The 20,389-nt window shown below is 38.7% G+C and overlaps 1 protein-coding gene across 1 annotated transcript; it reads right to left on the bottom strand.

Moving 5' to 3' along the window:
- Positions 1 to 1,739: 1,739 nt before the first annotated feature.
- LOC109030594 (uncharacterized) lies at positions 1,740 to 20,184 on the bottom strand. The gene is made up of 4 exons (XM_019041638.2): positions 19,793 to 20,184; positions 11,070 to 11,893; positions 9,325 to 9,524; positions 1,740 to 8,400 (listed from the first exon to the last, which is right to left on the bottom strand). The coding sequence occupies exons 1-4, from the start codon at positions 19,826 to 19,828 to the stop codon at positions 7,127 to 7,129; spliced, it is 2,334 nt and encodes a 777-aa protein (XP_018897183.2). The 5' UTR covers positions 19,829 to 20,184; the 3' UTR covers positions 1,740 to 7,126.
- Positions 20,185 to 20,389: the final 205 nt, after the last annotated feature.

The following is a 20,389-nucleotide window of genomic DNA, read 5'->3' as shown; positions in this document are numbered from 1 at the left end:
TGCATTTAATGAGAAATTCTTAGGCATTTTTAAGCTTCAAATTGGACCGAAACCCATAAAAAACGAAGAGAGATTATTTAATTTTTCGTTTCCCGTTTCCTTACATATTTAATTTATTTCTAAGGGAACCAACTGTACGATTTTATTTTGCAGAACTATTGTGTTTTTTGGTGAGTCAGAGCTGTTTGATAGGTATCAGATTTATAGCATGAGCTCCCTCTCCTCCTTTCCTTCGTGCAAAACCAACTTGAATTCAGTAAAATTATCATGATTCAAAGCTAAACTATTATTATAATGGTATTGAATTAAGAGATATTAAGAAGTAAGAATAACGAATCAGGGGCATAGGTATCTTTGCTGAAATGGAGAAATTGCAGGTTTCTGAAATTTGACGAATTCCGTGTTTGAATGGACGCTACCAAGTCAGCTGAACATGACGATACCCTTGGTTTATAAATTGACAATTATTGGAGGAAATGTAACAAAATGATCTAATCTGCTAGAATACATGCATTTAAATGGGAAATGTCGCCAGATGACGTCACTAGGCGGCGCATTTGCTCACTTTTAAATTTTTTTGTATACTATTTCCCTTAGCCGAAAAAAATCATAAAAAAAAACTGCAAAATCAGCTCTAAAGGCACTTTTAGATGAAGCAATAAAAAATTTGCGTGCAAATTCTACATTGTGTTGATAAAATTTCAAATATTGTAATCCAGGTCTTGCTGATTAATATAGGTACCCAAGAAATTAAAGAGAATAGTCCTATGGTTGAGTACGATGAACGATAAAATATAAGTTTTAGGTAGAAATCAATTATATTTCATTTTATTTACAAATATATACAAATAATACACAAGAAAAACAACACTATTTTACAACTTTGCACGGGAAATATGCAAGAACGAATATTAATTACATGATTTACTTCATTTTAAATTTTGATCAATTCATACATGGAAATGACTAACTCCAAGGATGCTACATAGCTTCAGAATTACCTATACATTTTTATAGGTACGATAAAACAGGAATTAAACTGAAGCAAAAATGGAAAAAAATACTGGAGCAAAAAACAAGGAAATTTTGTATGTTACCCTTCAATTACAGGAGAAAGGGTGCGACGTAAATTAGAAAAAAACCTAACCAATCAAAATATGTTGGAAAGTTGGGTGAAGTTGACGTCTTGCATCATCACTAAATTTCACAATAAATTAACATTATCTTCATGCATGATGCATATTTATGGTAGAGATAGTGGGAATGTGTGCTTTTATATTTTACAAACGCAAAAAATCGTTTCAATCTCATTTTCTTAGAAGCACAATTTCGTTGGGTATATTCAAACCTATGCAAAAATTTAAGTATACAGGTACTTAAAAGGAAATGTTCAAAATAAAAATGAAGGAGAGAAACAAAATCTTAAAATTTAAAGTAAAAAATGAAAATGAATAACAAAAGACTTAATTAGGACTAGTTGAATCAAAAGTTTTTTTTCTTTAGAGTAATACTAGGTACATCAATAACAACGATAAACTTAATTAAACTCTGTATAAATTCTCTCAAAGATATACTTACAAAAATAAGCAGAGGAGAACTAAAAATCTGAATGTCCTGCCTTCAAGAAGGATCCACATTTGAAACATTATAAAACACAGAAATAATTGGTCGAGTGGATGAGGTGGGAATTCTTTCCCAAGTATTTGAAGATTTAGAAGAACAAAAGAACTACTTCAATATTTACGCCTTAAAGCGCGCAAACACTACTTAATTTTACGTGTTATATCACTTCAACAAATTTTAAGAAACCCTGATATCAATCTTACATAGCAAATTTCTGTAATAATGAAGGAAAAGAATTTAATGACACGTGATTTTCTATTAGCGATTTTACAATTCCTCACCCATTTCTTTTTATGGGGTGCATGATATATGACTGTAATCGACAGAGAGAGAAAGAAAATTTTGAATGCATGCCTCTGAAACGTTTGATTTTAAAATAATAGAAAATTAAAGCTATGGTTGGAAAATATTCAACAGAAAACTACAGAATGTAATTATGTCATTGGACCCTTTCGTCAGAGTGGGCCTTTAGAAAAGAATCAGTAAGTTTTTATTAATTTCAACACATCAAATCTTGGATTTTTTTTGTCTCATAAAAATGTATTTTTAATAAATAATTAAGTTTTACAACTCTATCTGAGTAGCTAATACTACCTATAAAATTATTTACTTATCACTACAGATATTTGGAAAATTATATTGAAACTAGAATAAGTTTGGAATAATTTAAATGCGATGCGCGATGCAACAAGATGTTGGAGTAAGATCAGTTTTGTAATCGGCTGCTATAATAACATCTTAACACCGATTTTAAAGTAATTTCGAATTCCTCCTAGACAGCTAAAATATGAGAAGAAAATAAAAATAAATGGGTTTTAATTACTCACACAAAATTTTTTACGCGTGCCTGGTTGATGGAAACCTTCTCTTTTAGGAAGTCTAATGCTTAGGCTTTCACTTATATCTCACTTAACGATATTTTTACCATGCAATTTTTTTTTTAAGAAAATCTCCCTTGAATATGAAAATAAATTCCATAAAAATCCCTGCTTGATTTACTCTGGAGGTCAAACTCATTCCAAAAAGTTCAAGTCTCAAATTAGGAATATTAAGATAAACAAAATAAAAGGTGCTTAGACTAAAGATGAAAAGGAAAAGAGAACAATTTCTGGAAAGGAAATGAAGATAAGGACAACTTATTAACACTAAGTTGGAACTAAAAATAAACCGAGAAGTAAAAAATAATAAAAATCAGACTATGAGTTGTTCAGTCTTGAGAAAAAAAATGAAGTGAAAAAATTACTAACATAGAGAAACGAAAAGGAGAAAAAAGTTACGCTAACAGTGAATGGTTGACAGTCTAAACAAATGTAAAAAAATGAGAGAAAAAATTCAGAAGTGACGAGTAATGAGTGACAGCGACATACATCGATTTACTCTATGCTTTAGCATCATATTAATATTTTTGATCCAATCCTACATAATTATTCAGAGAGCACAGACATTTAATTAATATCCTCGACAAAATTTTGCACTTAATTTATCCGTTTTACTTTACTTGAGCTTTTTCATTTAATGTCATATTTATTTTTAATCAGCATCGAGGAATGCGATAGTCACTGTTTCACTGAAGTAGGTATAAATATGATTTTCAGTTTCAGGAGTGTTAGGTTTTATCAGAATTATCGTCAAAAAGATTACTTATCCTCTCAGTCTCAACGATTTTTCAATAAACCAGGTATCAAGCCGGTGACAATGTATCAAAATGATTTTCAAAAATCGGTTTCAAAGATTAGCTATACAGGACGTGATTGCTCGCGCACTTTGAGATCAAACCAATAAAGTCCAAGGACGATACGTGCTCGCAGCGTTGTATTTTGGAGAGGAATTAAAAATATTAAAATAGTGAAATAGTGAATTCATATCTTATCTTTAACGGGTATATCTTCTCGATTAACACTTTCGTGGGCATAACGCCTGAGATACCTTAAAAATCAGACGACGGACTTTCGCCTTTTGGCGTTGCGAGTGTGACATCAAAGTATTCAGTGGCGTAGCGTGAATTGCGATTTATCGATTGTTATGCCATTTAAACCTATGGAAAAGGATCGATAAACAGGGTGTTCGCAGCGAACACCTTAATAATCGATTCTTTACCATAGGTTTAAACGGCAACAATCGATACATCGCAATTCGCGCCACGCCACTGAAAATATTCTCTAACGACAATTATTGTAGGACGTCAAACTAGAGAGGACTATCTCACGAAGATGTTTTAATCAATGCATGTCTCAATTGAAGTCCTTACAAACACGTGCGCTTGGGTTTAAAACATGAACAATGCGATGAAAATGTTGACATCTTGATTTATATTTCCGAAAAATCTATAGATAGGGTTGCAAAGAAACTACTGGTCAGGTCTCAAAGAAATCCATTTAGGAACTATACTTTTTTGAGAAAATGACGTACAAAGTTTCAACCATTTACATTCGTTCAATGATTCCTCAAAAACGAGTCATTATTTTATGGTGAAAAGAGAATAGAGGGGCTGGATGCTGAAATGACATTTCTAGGTTGCGTTGCTGCAGAGTCCTCGCTGCTAAATTAAATTTTACGGAGGAAACCAATTTTGGTTTTTCTGGAATTTTTGTTCGAACAATTGTAAACTCATAAAGAATATTCAGTACACGTTTCAAAATAAGATAGGCGTTTGCTCTCTTTAAATTACAAGAAATGTCGGCGGAGATTCCGAATCGCAGAAACTAAGAAATGCCCTTCTCGCACTCAGCGCTAGAATAATTGCGTTTTCTCTCATTGTCAGAGTTGTCAGGAAACCATACTTCGGGCAAAAAAATCTGCCTAAAGCTAACAATAAAAAAAATTCACAGGTCTTTCATGATATTTTACGCCTCTCCAATAGATGCGACACAATCGAGGACAAAAGGGACAACGTCGAGATTTTTTTACTTGAAGGGCCCATGAAAATTGAAAGCACACGTACAAAATCAAGAAGGGGTGAATAAGAATTTCGATCTCTCAAGAGTCCATTTTAGGAAAGTAATGATTTAAGGGTTTTGTGTGACTTGCAAGCAGCAAAATTACCAGAGAACTACTCCCTTGTATATCGTCGAGTATTGATTAGCTGTTGCTTAATTGCAGTGTTACCTTGGCAAAGGTGAGTGTTTAATGACCACTGGTGAATTTGGGGTTTCCCTCCTCGAAAGCACACACATCTATTAAAGAGTCGTTTTGGTAGTTTCTCTAGTCATCACGCCAAAACGGCGCAAAAAACTAACAGTAAATCCCATGACGCCAACGCTAACATTATCTCAAGCCCTCATGTTTCTATACAAAACTTTGCTTTGACGCCCGGTGAATGGACCACTAGACAAGGTACGAATTTAAGCAATCTAATACATGTGTCTTAACCAGAATTTCACGTAGAACACGGCTCGCGCAACGAAAATTACTGAAACCAACTCCTAACAAAGATATCAACGTTTTTATTTCACATTGGTTACGAGGAATTTGAACTGCCCGCTCACAAGAAACTCAAAGCTCTACGTGAGTCAAATCGCGCACTACAACGGTTTCAACAAGCTTCTCAATCGAGTATGTTCATTTCCCACCATGTTTTGTTCAAACTATTAGAAATTTGCTACAGCTGAGCTAAGGCGTCAAGATTGAGGTTGCCTGATTTTTATGTCGCAGAGACTGTCATGATAACGTTTAGCGCGCGATGTGAATCACGTAGAGCATTGAGTTTTCATGAGCGGGTGGTTTGAATTCGCGCATCAAGAATCATTAAATATCTTCGTAAAGAGTTTGTTGCGGTAATTTCTGTTGTGCGCATCGTTTTCAACGTGAATTTTTACTCACGAAACATGTATCAGAATGCTGAAATTCGTACCTTGTCTAGTGGTCCATTATAGAATCATCAGTTGACCATACCAGACCTCGGAACAGGTTTGGGCATCTGACTTGCTTAACCTGACAATATTGTCTTAAGAACAATTTATGACGAGAACTGGCAGCGCTTCGTGAAAAAAACTGCTCAAAAGGCGATAAGTCCTAAAAATATAAGCTCTTGACAATTGTATTATGGATGACACACTTATACCCAATAACCATTCGCACGTGATCGTTAAATTTCTAATGCATTAAGCCGACAATATCCCATTTATAAATTCATCGTTTTGAATGTGCACCTATTCTTTTTTATGAATTGTCAATTAAAGTTGAAATTACTTTTGCGAGTGTCAAACCTATCTTCCCATGCTTCTTTAGAAACTTCCCCCCAATGAAGCTTTCGTTAATAATGTGCGAATTTTAGATGTCATTTTAAGAAGATTTAGTTAAGTAATTGAAATTAAGAGTTATAGTGGAGCCAATACTAAACTGAATTAAAGAATTTTTCAGCGCAATTTGGCAGTCTTATAGATAAACCCGTAATTGTTTCGAACCCCCAAAAAAGAGAGAAAAGCAAACTTAGGATAAATAGTTATTTGGAATGATAATCAAAGAGAATTTTCAGTTAATACACGAAGGAATTAACCAGGATTTAAAAGGAGCTAAGATTTTCAGAAAACGCTCTTATAATTAAATTATCTCCAGCTACAAGTTCAAAACAACTGACAAGCAGAAATATTTTTGATCAGTGAGAGAATTTCTGGGTTCTACTGATAGGTATGCAAACTTGTGAGATAAATGGAAGAGAAATGAATGATGCAATTCTGGTTACAGATGTGTAATAAACGAATCAAACTTAAACAAGATAGATCTAGACTGATCTTTTACTCTGACGGAGCGATTACGTCAAAAATCTGAAACAAGTTTCAAGGTGTATGATTCCGGAAAAATGAAGGAGATAGAAAATAGGCTGTGAGAGAATATATTGAGTTACTTATGATTCAGACATTACTTGAACGCAGTTACACAGATGGGCATAAAAAATAATATTATTTGGTATTAGGACGTCCACTCGTATATTTTAAACTTGAGAGACCTGAAAACGGGCAGCCAAAGAGATTGACATCGGACAATGCGTAAAATTCGAATGAAATTTCACGAATGGACTAACTGGAGTGCTGATCACTTGAAAATTAAGTCACGAGCTCTCTACTTTCGTATGATCAACACTCGGCTCTCACTTTAAGTACCCACTAAAAACTGTAAAAAAAATTGAATTGACTAAGTTGAATCGATTCGGTGCTTTGTTCGATATTTTACTTTCCATAGCAAAACCACGCAACATCATTGGTCAATTTTTGAGAATAATGTTCATAGGGAAAGAGAGATTTCAAAAAACTTGGACCGTTAATACGTTATAAGTTTTTCTTACGGAAAATAAAATATGGAAGCAAAGTTCGAGAGTTTACAATGGTGTAATGATCATTATTGCTCAAAGGCATCCACGTAGCTGCATCGATTTTTAAAATTTTACTTACTCAACCAATTTCTATCTCCCATCGTTTGTTAATGCGAATATTTCCTATAGTTTGCTTTTCTTTTCACACAATCAAAAATTGAAAAACACTTACACTGACTTGAGGAATACAGAGGCTCAGTAAATCTTTTGTGCACCGGGCAGCATGCCGGGCGGGCTGAACTTAACCGGAGACCTTTCACCATCGCTGTCATCGTAATACATGGAGTGCACCGGCACCCTCTTTACAGCCTTGCCTTTGCGTCGATTTGAGCCTGCAGACGCACTCGTATTACCATCATTGCCCGATGATTTACTCAAGTCCAACGGAGCCGAGTTGACGTCACTCGCTGGTGTCGAGGGACAACTCGCCTCGTCGATGATCTGCTGTGCGACCGCTTTGGAGATGTACTGACTGTTGTTGTTGTTCGACTGGAGCAACTCCTTGAGCTTATTCAGCGTCTCCGTAGACCGCTTGGCCTCCTCCAGAAGCGCCGGAATGTCCAGCTGAAGAAGCGGGAGCGACGAGAGTGGAAAGTTGGGCACGAGCGGGTAGAACGGAGGGTAGAGCCCGTAGTTCGCAGGGAACATGGAGTAGGGTTGACTCGGGAACGCAGGGTTCGGGAATTGGGTGGGTGACGTCTGCGGGGACGAGAGGGGTGGATTAGGGGATTGCCTCTGACTAGGGGACAGGGTTTGACTAGCGAGCCGCGGTTGGACCGGCGAGAGAGGGGCGGGTGACAGGGTCGATCGGGTGGGGGAGTAGGAGTTGGGCGTGAGGATCGTCGGAACTGACGGCGGAACGGAAAGGAACTGACTCGGTGGGAACTGTGTCTGGGTCGACAGGAACTTGGGTTGGGTGGGGAACGCTGGACTGGAGTAGGTCATCTGATTCGAGGGGGGCGTTTGATTGGGGAACGCCGTTTGGTTTGAATACTGCGTCGTTTGGATCTTCTTTGGACTCTCGTGTTTCTTTGGTCTCTGCTTGGGTCCACGGCGGGTCCCGTAGACGTCCACGATGGGGAGGGGGTTCGGGGAGCCGTCCGGGTTGAGGACCATGGCCGGCGCGTGCTTGTACTTGCGGAGGTGGAGCTTGAGGCTGTGGCAGTACTTGGTGGCGTAGCTGCAGTCGTTGCAGCGGAACTGGTAGACGTTCGAGTGGGACTTGAGGTGGGAGTTGAGCATGGACTTGTTGACGCACGAGTAGGAGCACTGCGTGCACTTGAAGGGCTTCGAGCCGAAGTGGTTGCGCAGGTGGTACTCGAGGTGGTGCTTGTACTCGGTCACGAACGGGCACTTGGGGCAGGTCAGGAGTCGCTCCTGCTTGATGTGCCCGCGACAGTGCTCCCAGAATTCCAGTTTCGTCACGCAGACGATACCGCATTGCTTGCACCGATGCTTCTTCACCTTGCCTAGAACACCCAAAAAGTAAAGAATGCGTAAGTAAACTGAGTATAACTCAAGTAAACTACGTAAAACTTGAGTAACTTAAGTAGACTAAGTAAAACTTAAGTAACTTAAGTAGGCTAAGTAAAACTTAAGTAACCTAAGTAGACTAAGTCAAACTTCAGTAACTTGTCCGTAAAACTTAAGTAACCTAAGTATACAAAGTAAAACTTAAGTAACCTAAGTAACTTAAGTAAAACTACGGAGAATATTATCAGTTTTGTGTGTCACACAGCCTGGCAAAAGCTAATTTATGGTCTGACGATACGTACTCATCAGGAGATCTAATGCCAGATTTTCGGTAGTGCTGACCGTGCGTCTGGTAAATGCTCCAGAAATCTAGTCGCCAGTGCCAGACTTCTATTACTGGCTGTTGGAGTTTCCGGGGAGAATGCGTAGCCAGACATTCTGATACCTATCAGGCTCTATCACTATTAGCCTTCATCTTCCGTGCAGAGTCGTGCTTTCGTAGTTGAGTCTCATAAATTAGTAAAAAATACTAATAAAGTGCTTAGTTTATAAACTCGTTGAATACGTCAAGAGTTGGGTCATATGCCTATTCATAAAACGTGATAGATAGCTTTTAGCACTGCGAACTTTTCTAAGTTGAACTTTTTAGGTAACAGAATAAATTCCATTGTCAAGGGACGCGTTTTGGATATAAAATGTGGGCCAAACATTATATCTTTCTTTTTCTAGGGTTTCGATGTTTGAAGACGAGATAATCGGCGTTTCCCTTACCACTCACCCTCCCTTCAAAAAAATTCTCACCTCATCTCTCACGCCTTAAGATGCCTCTCGTTTTAAACGCCTCAAATCCGTTTTACACTACCCGAAAAACCAAAGAGAAGTAATGTAGACTTAAATTAAATTTTAATATTTAATTATACCTTGAGAATTAAGCTTTGGAACTGTAATTCCTTGCTCCTCTTCTCCACCCGAGCTGTGGTTCAGGAAGTCCGCTGAAACGTTGACGTCATGAACGCTTTGGTAGTGTTGCCGCAACTCCTCTACGGACTCAGTCATTAGCTCACAGATATAGCAACATTTTTGGCCTTCGTGTGCGTGAAGATGTGCGTTAAATGTGGATCTGCAATGAAAAGTGAAACATGACAAGCGTCATTACTTTTGTATGAAAACCAAGGGAACAGTGACTGAAACAAATTTGGTGCAATAGTACAATGGTATAAGCAGACGCACCTACTAAAACAACAGCAAATAAAAACTATATGAAAATAATCGAACTACATAACCACGTATCTCGGTTAGCTATTTTGTTGACTACCAGTTGCATGTTACCTTTTTGAAGGCTTATTCGTCATTTTAATCGCGAGTTCCGAGTAATTTCTCTATGATCTCTCGAGAATATTCTCTGCGAAGTTCGTATACCAATGTCTGATAAAATTCTCTTAAAATAATAATGTACAGGCGAAAATTTTGAAACAACGCAATCGAGATACATCAAAGCTGCACGCAAAACAATTTTGCAATCGACGAATGGGACCTTTTCCTGCCCAACCGGTCGAAATGAGAGCTCCAGGCCATATACTGTGGTTCGCCTTCAATCCGTTGGATAGGCAAAATCAGCTCCCTCGCGATGCAATAGTCGTATACTCAAAGATTGACCTACGCTTGCCACATTTCCGCGTAAGTTCAGCGAGTAACAAAATCTTTCCAGCTACTTGAAACTGTTTTCAAAAGCTTTAAAGTTGTCATGGTGTCAGAAATAATGCGCTTTCAGGAGGAAACTAAAAGATTTCAGCATGACTGTATCATGGCGAAAAATGAATTTGGGTCAAACAGGAATCAATTTCAGTTCCTGATGAGAACGCTCTCTCATAGTCTGCAGAAAATTGGATTAAAATGTAAAACCATACCTAGTTACCTAGTATTTTTAGTGATGAGAAAAAGCTTAAATGGTAGTCTGTCTGGGGCTGGCGACAACATCATAAAACTTACTATCGCTCTCAAAATTAAAATGTTCTCGTAAGAGAGTCAGTTTCGGGAACGTTTTAATGTTATTTTTGCAAAACGATGCAATATATACCCTTCGAAGCTTAGAATGGTAATTTCAAATCTTTTCCACGCTGTGAGACCCATATTTGAGAAGTCTGGAGGACAAGGCGCATAAGTGTAGTTTTTTAAAAAAATTGAGATATTATTAATTTTAAGTACACTAGTCTTAATAAATATTCTGTGAAAAATTTGCCCCCAAATTCCAATATTTAAGCATCAAAAAGTCAGTTTGAGCTATCTGTCCGCCATAAGGATCTATGTAATTTCGAAACTTCAAACACGTATTTCTCGAAATAGCAAAAATTGCACTTATGCGCATTGTCCTCCGAGCCCCTCATTTGACCTTACACTGGGGGAAAAAAAACACATTGGATGAAGAGTCCAGACTCTTGAAAACATTGACAAGAAAAAGGACTCTTGATTCAATCAGATTTAAGCTTAAATCAAATGGAAATCCGCTCAAATTAAGAGGCTTAGTTCTTGATTTAAGCAAAAATCCGATTGAATCAAGAGTCCTTTTTCTTGTCAATGTTTTCAAGAGCCTGGACTCTAGATCCAATGCGTTTTTTTTCCAGTGGTAAGCACAATAATAGATGTTAATACTGAAAATCGCGTTTACCTTGAATTTGTTGTGTAATTGCAAAGTGGACAGTGTATCAACGTCTTATCAGAAGAGTTGGTCTCGGCTGTCTCCGGCGGGGCGGGCATGAGCATATCATTTCGCTTGACGACCAGGGCCAACTGCTGCAGAGGATGCTCCCGATCTTGGTACGACTCCGAATCCACAGAGCTGGCCGGCGACATGGACCGACTCGAATCGTGGGCGTTCAACCGCGGCGAACCCAACGGCGCTCTCTCAACTTGGAAAGCCACCGGTGAAGCGCTGCCTCCGTTCGAAGCGCCGAAGGTGGCGCCTTGCGGAGTGCCTCCGCTCAGGGCTCCGAACGCAGAGCCTCCACCGAAGGAGCTGCTGTAGGAGGTTCCCTCGAACGTAGTGCCACGCGACGCTTCGAACGAAGTGCCATGTGAAGTCCCATTCGATGCCGCTTCGAACGAAGTGCCGTGTAAGGTTCTATCCGGGGTGGCTCTGGACGAATTCTCTTGAGGTGATTCGTTGTGTGTGCTACGAGGTGAGTCTCGTGATGGGTCTCTGTTGGCGCCTGCAGATGCTGATCGCGCTGCGAAGGTGAGGCTGCGGATGAGGTTGATCTGGGACTGCGACAAGGCAACGGCGGGTTGCGGCGATTTGGGGGCGCTAAGGTCCAAGGAGAGAGGTTTCTGGTCCTTGATGCTCAGGAGCGGCGGCGGTGACCGGGTGGAGATCCCGCAATCTTCGGCCGAGGAGGCCGGCGACTGGGCGCTGCCGCGACTGTCACCGCTGCAGTAGCTCGGCGAGATCCCCGAATCGTTCTGGTTGATTTCCTCGAGTTTGAGGGACTCCTTCTGTAACAGACAAAAAAGGGCCAAAATTACGCATGGAAGTAGAGATGTTGGGAGGTCAATCAGGAACTACATATTCTGGCTCATTATAGAACCAATCAATGTTCCATTAGTTTCCCTAGGTAGATAATTTGTTTTAGATATAGATGATAGAAACGCACGGGGAAAAAAAACTTCCTGCGTGGGGCCCGAAGTTGAGGTCTTACGGATCTCTGAAGTTTTAGGAATACGTATCTAAAAACTTGAGGTCCAGCTGCTGAAGTTCAGGTCAGAAATCTAAGTGCTTCGATATATACCGAAGGGTTCGGGTCATACATCTGAAGTACTCCGGTACGTACCGAAGTGCTTCAGATGTCTGACCCGAACTTCGGCAGCTCGACCTCAAGTTATCGGATGCGTGATCAGAAAACTTCAGAGGTCCATATGACCTTAACTTCGGGTCCCATGCACGAAGTTTTTTTCTCCGTACGTTTGGACCGGCAATTGTAGTTCTTTATTGAAACATGCAGCTCACGTTGTAATACATATGAACTACATTTGCAATCAGGAACTATACGATTTCTAACTCATTTTAGAAACAGCATATGTTTAATTAGTTTTCGTATACAGTTAGGCGCTTTTAAGTATGAGTTTTAGTGCTTTCAGCAAAATGCGGTCCATATAATGCGAAATGTTCCACTGGAAAGGAGGGGTCTAGATCTGCATTGCTAAAAACTGAAATCGATGCGTATTGCTGATGTTTCCCAATTTGAATTGTTTGAATTTTCCCAATGCATGAAAATCAAAGGAAAACCGCGCAAGCCCTATTAAGGTATGGCAGATGTTCCCACGCTTTCACTAACTCTGTCCTTAGACCTTATATTCATTAGCGACGAGGCGTGAATGATCAATTATCGATATTTTCATATTAGAAGCTATGGAAAAGAATCGATTATTAAGGTGTTCGTTGCAAACACCCTGTTTATCGATCTTTTTCCGTAGGTTTCAATGGCAGATCAATCGATATATCGCAAAGCACGCCACGCCACTGCTATTCATCGAGGCAAATGCAAGCATTTGATTAGAAAAATATTAAGGAATTCAAACGAAGCTTTCAAGACGCACTGCTTCACGCAAGATCGTTGAGATGCGATGTGCATTTGAATCGTGCAACGTAAAATAGAGCTAACAAAATAGAAAGTGACACGCAATGGTCAATCACGAGAATCATGACAGGGGGAGGAGGTGAAAGGAGTAAATAGAGGCAACCAAAAAGCGACAGATATCTAATGAAAAAGAACAAAAAACTCAGCAACGCGATTTTATCATGTTTTCGAAACTACAAAATGGACTTTAAAAGATGCATTTCTGAGAATGAAGCAAGATAAGCGCTGATTATTTCGAAAATTAATTGAGTTATCTTCGCTCACTTGAAAGGAGTGTATGATAATGATTGTGTACCAAAAGTAAAAGTGCGGAGCTAACTTTGTAAGGTTGAAAGTGAATGCGAGGCTAAATATAATCAACCGTGAAAGACATATTATGATTGCGCGACCACTACACTATCGAAGGGCAATACATTGCTAGTTAAGAAGTTCTTTCGGTGCTCCTAAGGGCTTGCAGTTCTGTTTTAGTATGCATTTTCTGTCTCAATGAAAATTTGATTTAAAAAATGAAAAGTTTAGGAATGTTATCGTATGTACAATCGTATCAATTTCATTCAGAGAAATGCTCTCATTCTATAGAAACGTTTTTTCATACGTTTTACTGTTCACCATTTTCAGAAAGGTGTAACATTTATGGCAGCTATCTCTAAGTTCAACGATCTCTCTTGCTACGCACGGCTCGGCTTTGAGCCACCGTGTGGAACTGGAGCGTATATATTTACAGCCCCGACAATCGCTGTACATGTACAGACAATTCATAATAATACGATAAAAACTTTCAATCGTACACGTTTTCAGTCACGATATTATAAATATACGATTCTACAACTCAAAGTGTAAAAGTATATTCCCGTAACTGCGGGGCGTGATACAACTATGCAACCGCGAGTGTCGTGATACTGTATCGGCGAAAAATGAAGGCGATTATCCGTCGCGTCATACAGTTCAGTTCACGTCACCAGTTTTCATACACTGACAGTCGTTGCAATCCAATCGAACTATTATACGTGCCAGCATATTTGTTTATTCCTGCGTCTTCACGGGTCCCGTCATATGTTCTTTCCCCTTTTTTTTGAGGGAGAGAGGCTGAATAATAGCAGAGAAAAATTACCCCGTTTTTTGGCCGCTTAGCCAAATCCATAATATCAAAGTCGAAAATGCGTACCTCCGCTCGTATTCTATTTTTGTAAAGGGAACCAAGAAACAGGCATTCTTAACATTTTTGTGAATTTTTTTACTCACTCAAAATTGAGGCACTGGATGCGAAAAGGGCACTTCTCGGTTGCAGTGTTTAAGAGTCTCCTCTAATATTTCATTCATTGTAAGGAAAGTGAATGCATCCATTTCACTAAAAATTTCACTGAAATATTCCTTATGATTCTACAATTTTCTATGGAAAGAATTCTGGCAAAATCACCCATTATATTCCTCTCCAATGGATTAATTAGCAAAAGAGATTCTGAAACACTGCAATCGAGAAGTGCTCTTTTCGCATCCAGTGCCTCAATTTAAAGAAATTCAGTAACTTATTTTGGTTAGTTGCTTTTGAAAAAAAATAAACATGACCGAAAATTTTGTAAAGGATGCAATGGAGATATGCATTAAGTCATGTCGCGCTTATAACTGTATCCGAAAATGAAGTACCCAGAGGCTCGCAGCCTGATTGTTGAATTTTTAGTATTTGTCTATTGGACATGACAAGACTAAGGTGTGATGGAAATATGCGATTGGTCGGTTGAAGGGGTTGCAATTGTGGATTCCGCCCTCTCGTGCCTTGTTCGGACCGATAAATCGACTGGCTAGAGGTACCCCTCAGTGACAGACAATCAGTTGAGCTAAATTTTGCAATTTGGAACTATAAATTCTAGCCCGGTTTAATAACAACGTATGTGCCATTAGTTTCCTCTATGCACGTAAGTGTTTTTTCAGATGAGCCAGAATTTATAGGTCCAATGAGAAAGCGGGACCCGCGACCGCGGCCCAAGCGACCGACCAATCGCATAGCTCCATTACACCTTGGTTTTGTCGTGTCCAATAGACAAATACAAAGTTTCAACAATCAGGCTACAGGCCATGGGTGTCAGTGAAAATGTTAACATCTCAGGTATGTTGTTTTCACGGGCAAGACTGCCACGTGTAGACTTCTGAATTCATCTGCCGGAAAAATGAAAAAATCAAAACAACCATGGTAAGATAGTGGAGATACGATACAGATGAGACTTGCGACAAACAACTTCAAAAGCGTTGCCAAAGAAGTTAGTAAACTGCATTCATTACGTGCGTGAATAATTAAAAGTTATTTAAACCCATTTCATAAAGAGCACAAAAACTGTTTGACTTCTGTAAAAATTTCATGTCAATTACATATATTTAATTATTCAAAGATACTTTCAATTAAAATTACTCTTCCCCTCTTCTCACTCGTCTCCTTTGGTAGCGCTCCCGGGTGACTGTTGCTTATTTGCTGAATTTTCGTTAGAATCAATTTTTCTACAAGCGCTCTGTAGATACTACAGGGGGTTCTACGAGAGTTCGTACACAAATTTTGGGATGAAAAAATTGATTATTCATCTGAATTCTCAGCAACAACAATACAGATGTGCTGATTTCACTAAAAGAAGAGGAATTGAGGGGCTTGGAAGACAAGGGGCATAAGTGCAGTTTTTGAAAAAATTGAGGTATTAATGATTTCAAGTAAAATTAGTCTTGATACATGATCTGTGAGAAATTTGCTCCCAAATTCCAATATTTAAGTATCAAAAAGTTAGTTTGAACTTTCTTTCTACCATAAGGATCCATGTAATTTTGAAAGAAACACGTATTTCTCGAAATAGCAGAAACTGCACTTACGCGTCTTGTCTTCCAAGCCCTTCAATACTGTTTGAAGAGCACACCTCTTCCCCAACTCGAAAATTAATATGACCCGAATGAGCCGATAGCTGTACCGTTGTTTTATGTCATAGATGTACTTTAATTGCAAGGCCTCCGAACTTTTAACAAAAGTGTGGTCTTGAGTGCATGGCCTGTTCGGATACTTAGCGGGGGAAGTAGGAGGTATGCATGGTCTCCGAAAGGTTTACCGTATCCCTAAAATATTTAGAACTGAAAAAAGTCGCTATTTTTTCTACTTTGACTTATATCGTAAAAATCAGAGTCTCTCAAAAGTCCGCGTACATACTTTGGCCAGATTGAAACTTCGCCCGTAAAGCGCAAAGTTTCAGAAGTGTCGGAGACACGAATAATAAAGTCTTTGAAAATAGAGTTTTTCACGTCAATTTGGCAAATATGATGCGACACTTATGAAATTTCTTTTTCCCACGTTCATTTCAGAATATCCTCAACAGTAGATTACAAACATTCCAATTCCCAAGTTTTGGCTTTTCCAAAGCGCATTTTGGCCGCGCGGGGGCCAGCTGGCAGCGTTGGTCCAATGGCGCGCCAAAGCCCGCAACTCGCAGCAACTAGGAAAAGTGCACTGGTTTTTATGCAAGATCCATCACGTTACTCGTCAACCTGATGACAGGACACAGCGGTCCTCAAGTAGAATCTTTGATAACCAAAAAGGAAGCTGTTTTTTTCCTGATAGTGCTGCTGTGCCTGTCTGAGGTAGATAACATCCTCACTAAGCGCGAAAAATAACGGATACAGCAAAACAACAGGTCTCATTGGAATGCAGGAAAAAATGACACGTGCACCCATTTGGTCTAATGCTCCTTACATTACTGGCAGCTGATTACAGGGCGTTTCTATGCATCCAGTACCTAACAAGAATATAACTTTGGAAAACACAAATTCAAATTTTTGACCGTTGTTATATCCTACATATGAAATAAATACAAAAAGTGGCTTTTTCTTGGAAGGGGGGTCGGTAATTCAATTGGTCTACTGAAATAGGTTAAAGCTTGACACGCAATTCTCCATGTTTTCTAGAGAAACGTGCAAATTAACTGTTCCAATTCAAAATAAAAGGGTTAGAGTATACCTACATGCCTTGCATATCTGACGTTTTGTTTTATATGAAAAGAGGAGTTGAATAAATTCCGTAAAAGAGCTATCTGGGAGGCTCCCGAGATATTTAAAATCCAGTGCGTGAATTATGGTAGAGTGGAATTTAGAAAAGTCATTTGAAACTCTGTGCGCAAACTAAAGGTTGAAAATTCTCTGTTTTTGAACTTGTCGGGAGGATGAAAATTTCCTCCTTGCTAGAGGTGATGCATGCCTTTCGTACCCAAAATTCCAATCAGGCATGGATTTTCGTGCGATTCATTTGGAATAACAAAGAATTTTCAATAGTTTATACATAAAAAATCGACGTTACTTTCGCATTAAGCACAAAATAAGTGGGGCATTTTTTCCAGGAATATTCATTTTAAAACTGACCATTGAAAAAGAAAAAGAAGAAAAAAATATCACGCCGAGAAAGTGGCAACCTAAAATTTCAGTGCTACACATTTGTGTGGTGACTTTGTTGAGACTAGATTTTTAGCTTGAGCTATATACCGTAAGATTTGTGAGAGCTGCGAGTATACGACACCGACGAGAATAAATGGCTGCAGCCAAAGAATGCATGTCTCCATTGGAACGTTTAAGATTTTGTTAATTTTTCATTTTTTTACCCTTTTAAATAGAAATCATCCAAAATATTCCGTTGAAATTTTCTTTGAATGTAAAGAGTGCATGAGGAAAATTCACAGGTATTTGGCAAAAAAACTGAGGGCTTATATTCTTAGATGAAACAAGAGCGAATATTTTCAACGTCGAAATTCGGAGAAAGACATTTTTCGACTTTAGTCATCGATATCAGAAAAGTATACAAGGAAATCATTTTGAAGACAATTAGATAACTTCAGAATGCGAAATAAGGGACCATTCATAAAGCACGTAACTCTGTAAGAGGGATTTTTGACCCCCACCCCTTCGTAACGATTTTAAGAATCAGGTTCCTATTCTTTGTACATAAAAAGAAAATGGTGTTCGTCCTCCTTTCCTCCTACAGTGTTACGTATTTCATGAGCGGTTCTTTAAACACCTAGGAGGCTCGTATAGGACGAAAAAAGCACAGTGTAATAATTATGCATTAACAATGAAACTAAAAGAAAAGATAGTTCGTTTGCGGTGCATTTTTCAACATTTCGCCACTTTGATTTTTGAGTAAGTGTACCGATACTTTTTGGAACGAAATCAAATAATTTTCTCAAAAGGGCGAAGAAAAATCGCGTTTAATTTTGCGCAAAGCTGATTTTCAGTAGTTACTGAAGGTGATTCGACGGTTGCCATTTTTCGTGTCAGAGTGACGTGCGATATATCGCATCAATTCGTTCCATAATTTCAGCTAAGTACTTGTCATTTTTTTTCTCAAATTTTTGAGATCGCACCTCTGTTGTCATGAGACTAAAGAATTCATGTACCAAATATGACAAAGAAATTCAAAGTAATAAAAGGCAGGGTTTTTTTAGAGGAAAAATATCGCATTCGAGTGCAGTTTCGATATCAGTATCGAATGCTATATTTTTCCTCTAAAAAAACCCTGCCTTTATTACGTTGAATTTTTTTGTCAAGTTTGGTGCATGAATTCTTTAGTCTCATGACAACAGAAGTACGATTTCAAAATTCGAAAAAATGACAAGTAGCTGAAATTATGGAACGAATTGATGCGATGTATCGCACGTCGCAATGATACAAAAAATGGCAACCATCGAAGCACCTTGATGAAAGAAAATGTGATAGAAAATCTGCAACGTCACAGACAGAGGTAAGTAGTTTTATATACTATCATTGTTAGTATAAAGTCACTGGTGGGGGACAGAGTGAACGAATTAAGTTTTTTAAACAAGTCTGTAAGTATTACTTAAAAGATCAGGTTCTACGAGTTTTTAGCGAAGGGACTCTATTATTACCGCAGTTTCGATGACAATTAATTACAAAGTATATCTAATCTACTTTTGTTTAGAATTTAAATATACCAGGGAGTACGCCCCCCGACCTCTTCGCGTTCCAACCCCCCGAAGCCCTTCGAGCCTCTGTGGGCACTTGAACCTTTTAAATTTTACACATCATCATCTCACACCATAAAAAAACACACACAAATTTCGGCAAGTAATAGAAAAAAACACAGACAATCTTAATAGAAAAAAACACAGACAATCTAGAGATGCCTTTTCTTTTTTTCTTTTCTTTAAAGAGTAGTACAATGACATTACTATCAATAAAAGTCTCAGAAAACACATACGATTTTTCATTTTTCTGATTTTTTTTAAAAAATAAATATGATAATAACATGGATATATTTGAACCAATTACCTATAATTTACTTTTATTAGTTCGGGACGCTTAAACATTGTCCTGCAGCGTGGTTAAACATGTAGTATGTCAGTAGCATAAAGGTAGTGAGAACAAAGTTAAGTCCTTAAAAGTTTCGTAACCATGAGATACAGCTAAAGAAAGATCAAGAGGAAATGTATCAATCGTAAAATCACGGAAGCACGTATCTCAGCTTACAACATTGCAGACTTTTCAATTTCAAAGACGGCCTGATAACGTTCTTACACAAAATTTTGTGTAATCTTTCGCCATCCTTTCAAAAATATTCTCTAAAAATTTCATATTACAATGTAGAGTTTTTCTGCGAGAGATTTTCATTTCTATTCATGTTAGCGCATCGTAATCGAAGTACGTGGATTCGTAATTTTACCGTGCATGTAATACATCAACGTGCAAATCAAACGATAACAAAGTCACTGAAAGTGAAAAATCTTACGTTTAGCGGGACTGACGGCATCATGCAGCAATACATCGTTGAGAGGAAGAAGCATTGGCGTAACAAACACTCAGTACCCTCTCATCAGGAAGGTGGGAAACAATTAAACTGCACTAAAATTTCATGTCATTGAATAAAAGTATTAAAAACTTGGCCCGGGGGAAAAAACTGCACCGATCACTAGAACGAGACAATCGGAAACATTCGCACGAGATAAAGAGTTATCGGAGATTTATGGGAAGAAAGCGTAAAACTTCATGCCCCTTCTCGGACGAAGGTAAGACATCAACTGATAGCGTGATAGGATTGGCCGGCAAGTCTGGAAAAAAGGCTTTGGCTTGGAGGGAGAGCTGGCGGGCCGAGTGGAGGGGGGTCACCATTCATTTCAACCCTGACGGCGCGCGGTGGAGGCACCACTTTCTTCTGTTGTGAGCCGTAGTATTCGAGGTCCTTGAAAAAGCCTTGCTAGTGCCGTGTGCCGAATTTGCGGTTTGTTTTTATTTGACACTCCGCGGTTGTTATCTTCCGCCCAGCGTGGCAGGCAGTCGTTCCATCATGCTTTTCAAAATCATATCATAGCATACTCTAGAAAATCAT

Source organism: Bemisia tabaci, chromosome 3 (genome assembly GCF_918797505.1).
Source record: "Bemisia tabaci chromosome 3, PGI_BMITA_v3".
Taxonomy (NCBI): Eukaryota; Metazoa; Arthropoda; class Insecta; order Hemiptera; family Aleyrodidae; genus Bemisia; species Bemisia tabaci.
The sequence above is the reverse complement of the archived record's forward strand: the minus strand, read 5'-3'. Positions and strand labels throughout refer to the sequence as shown.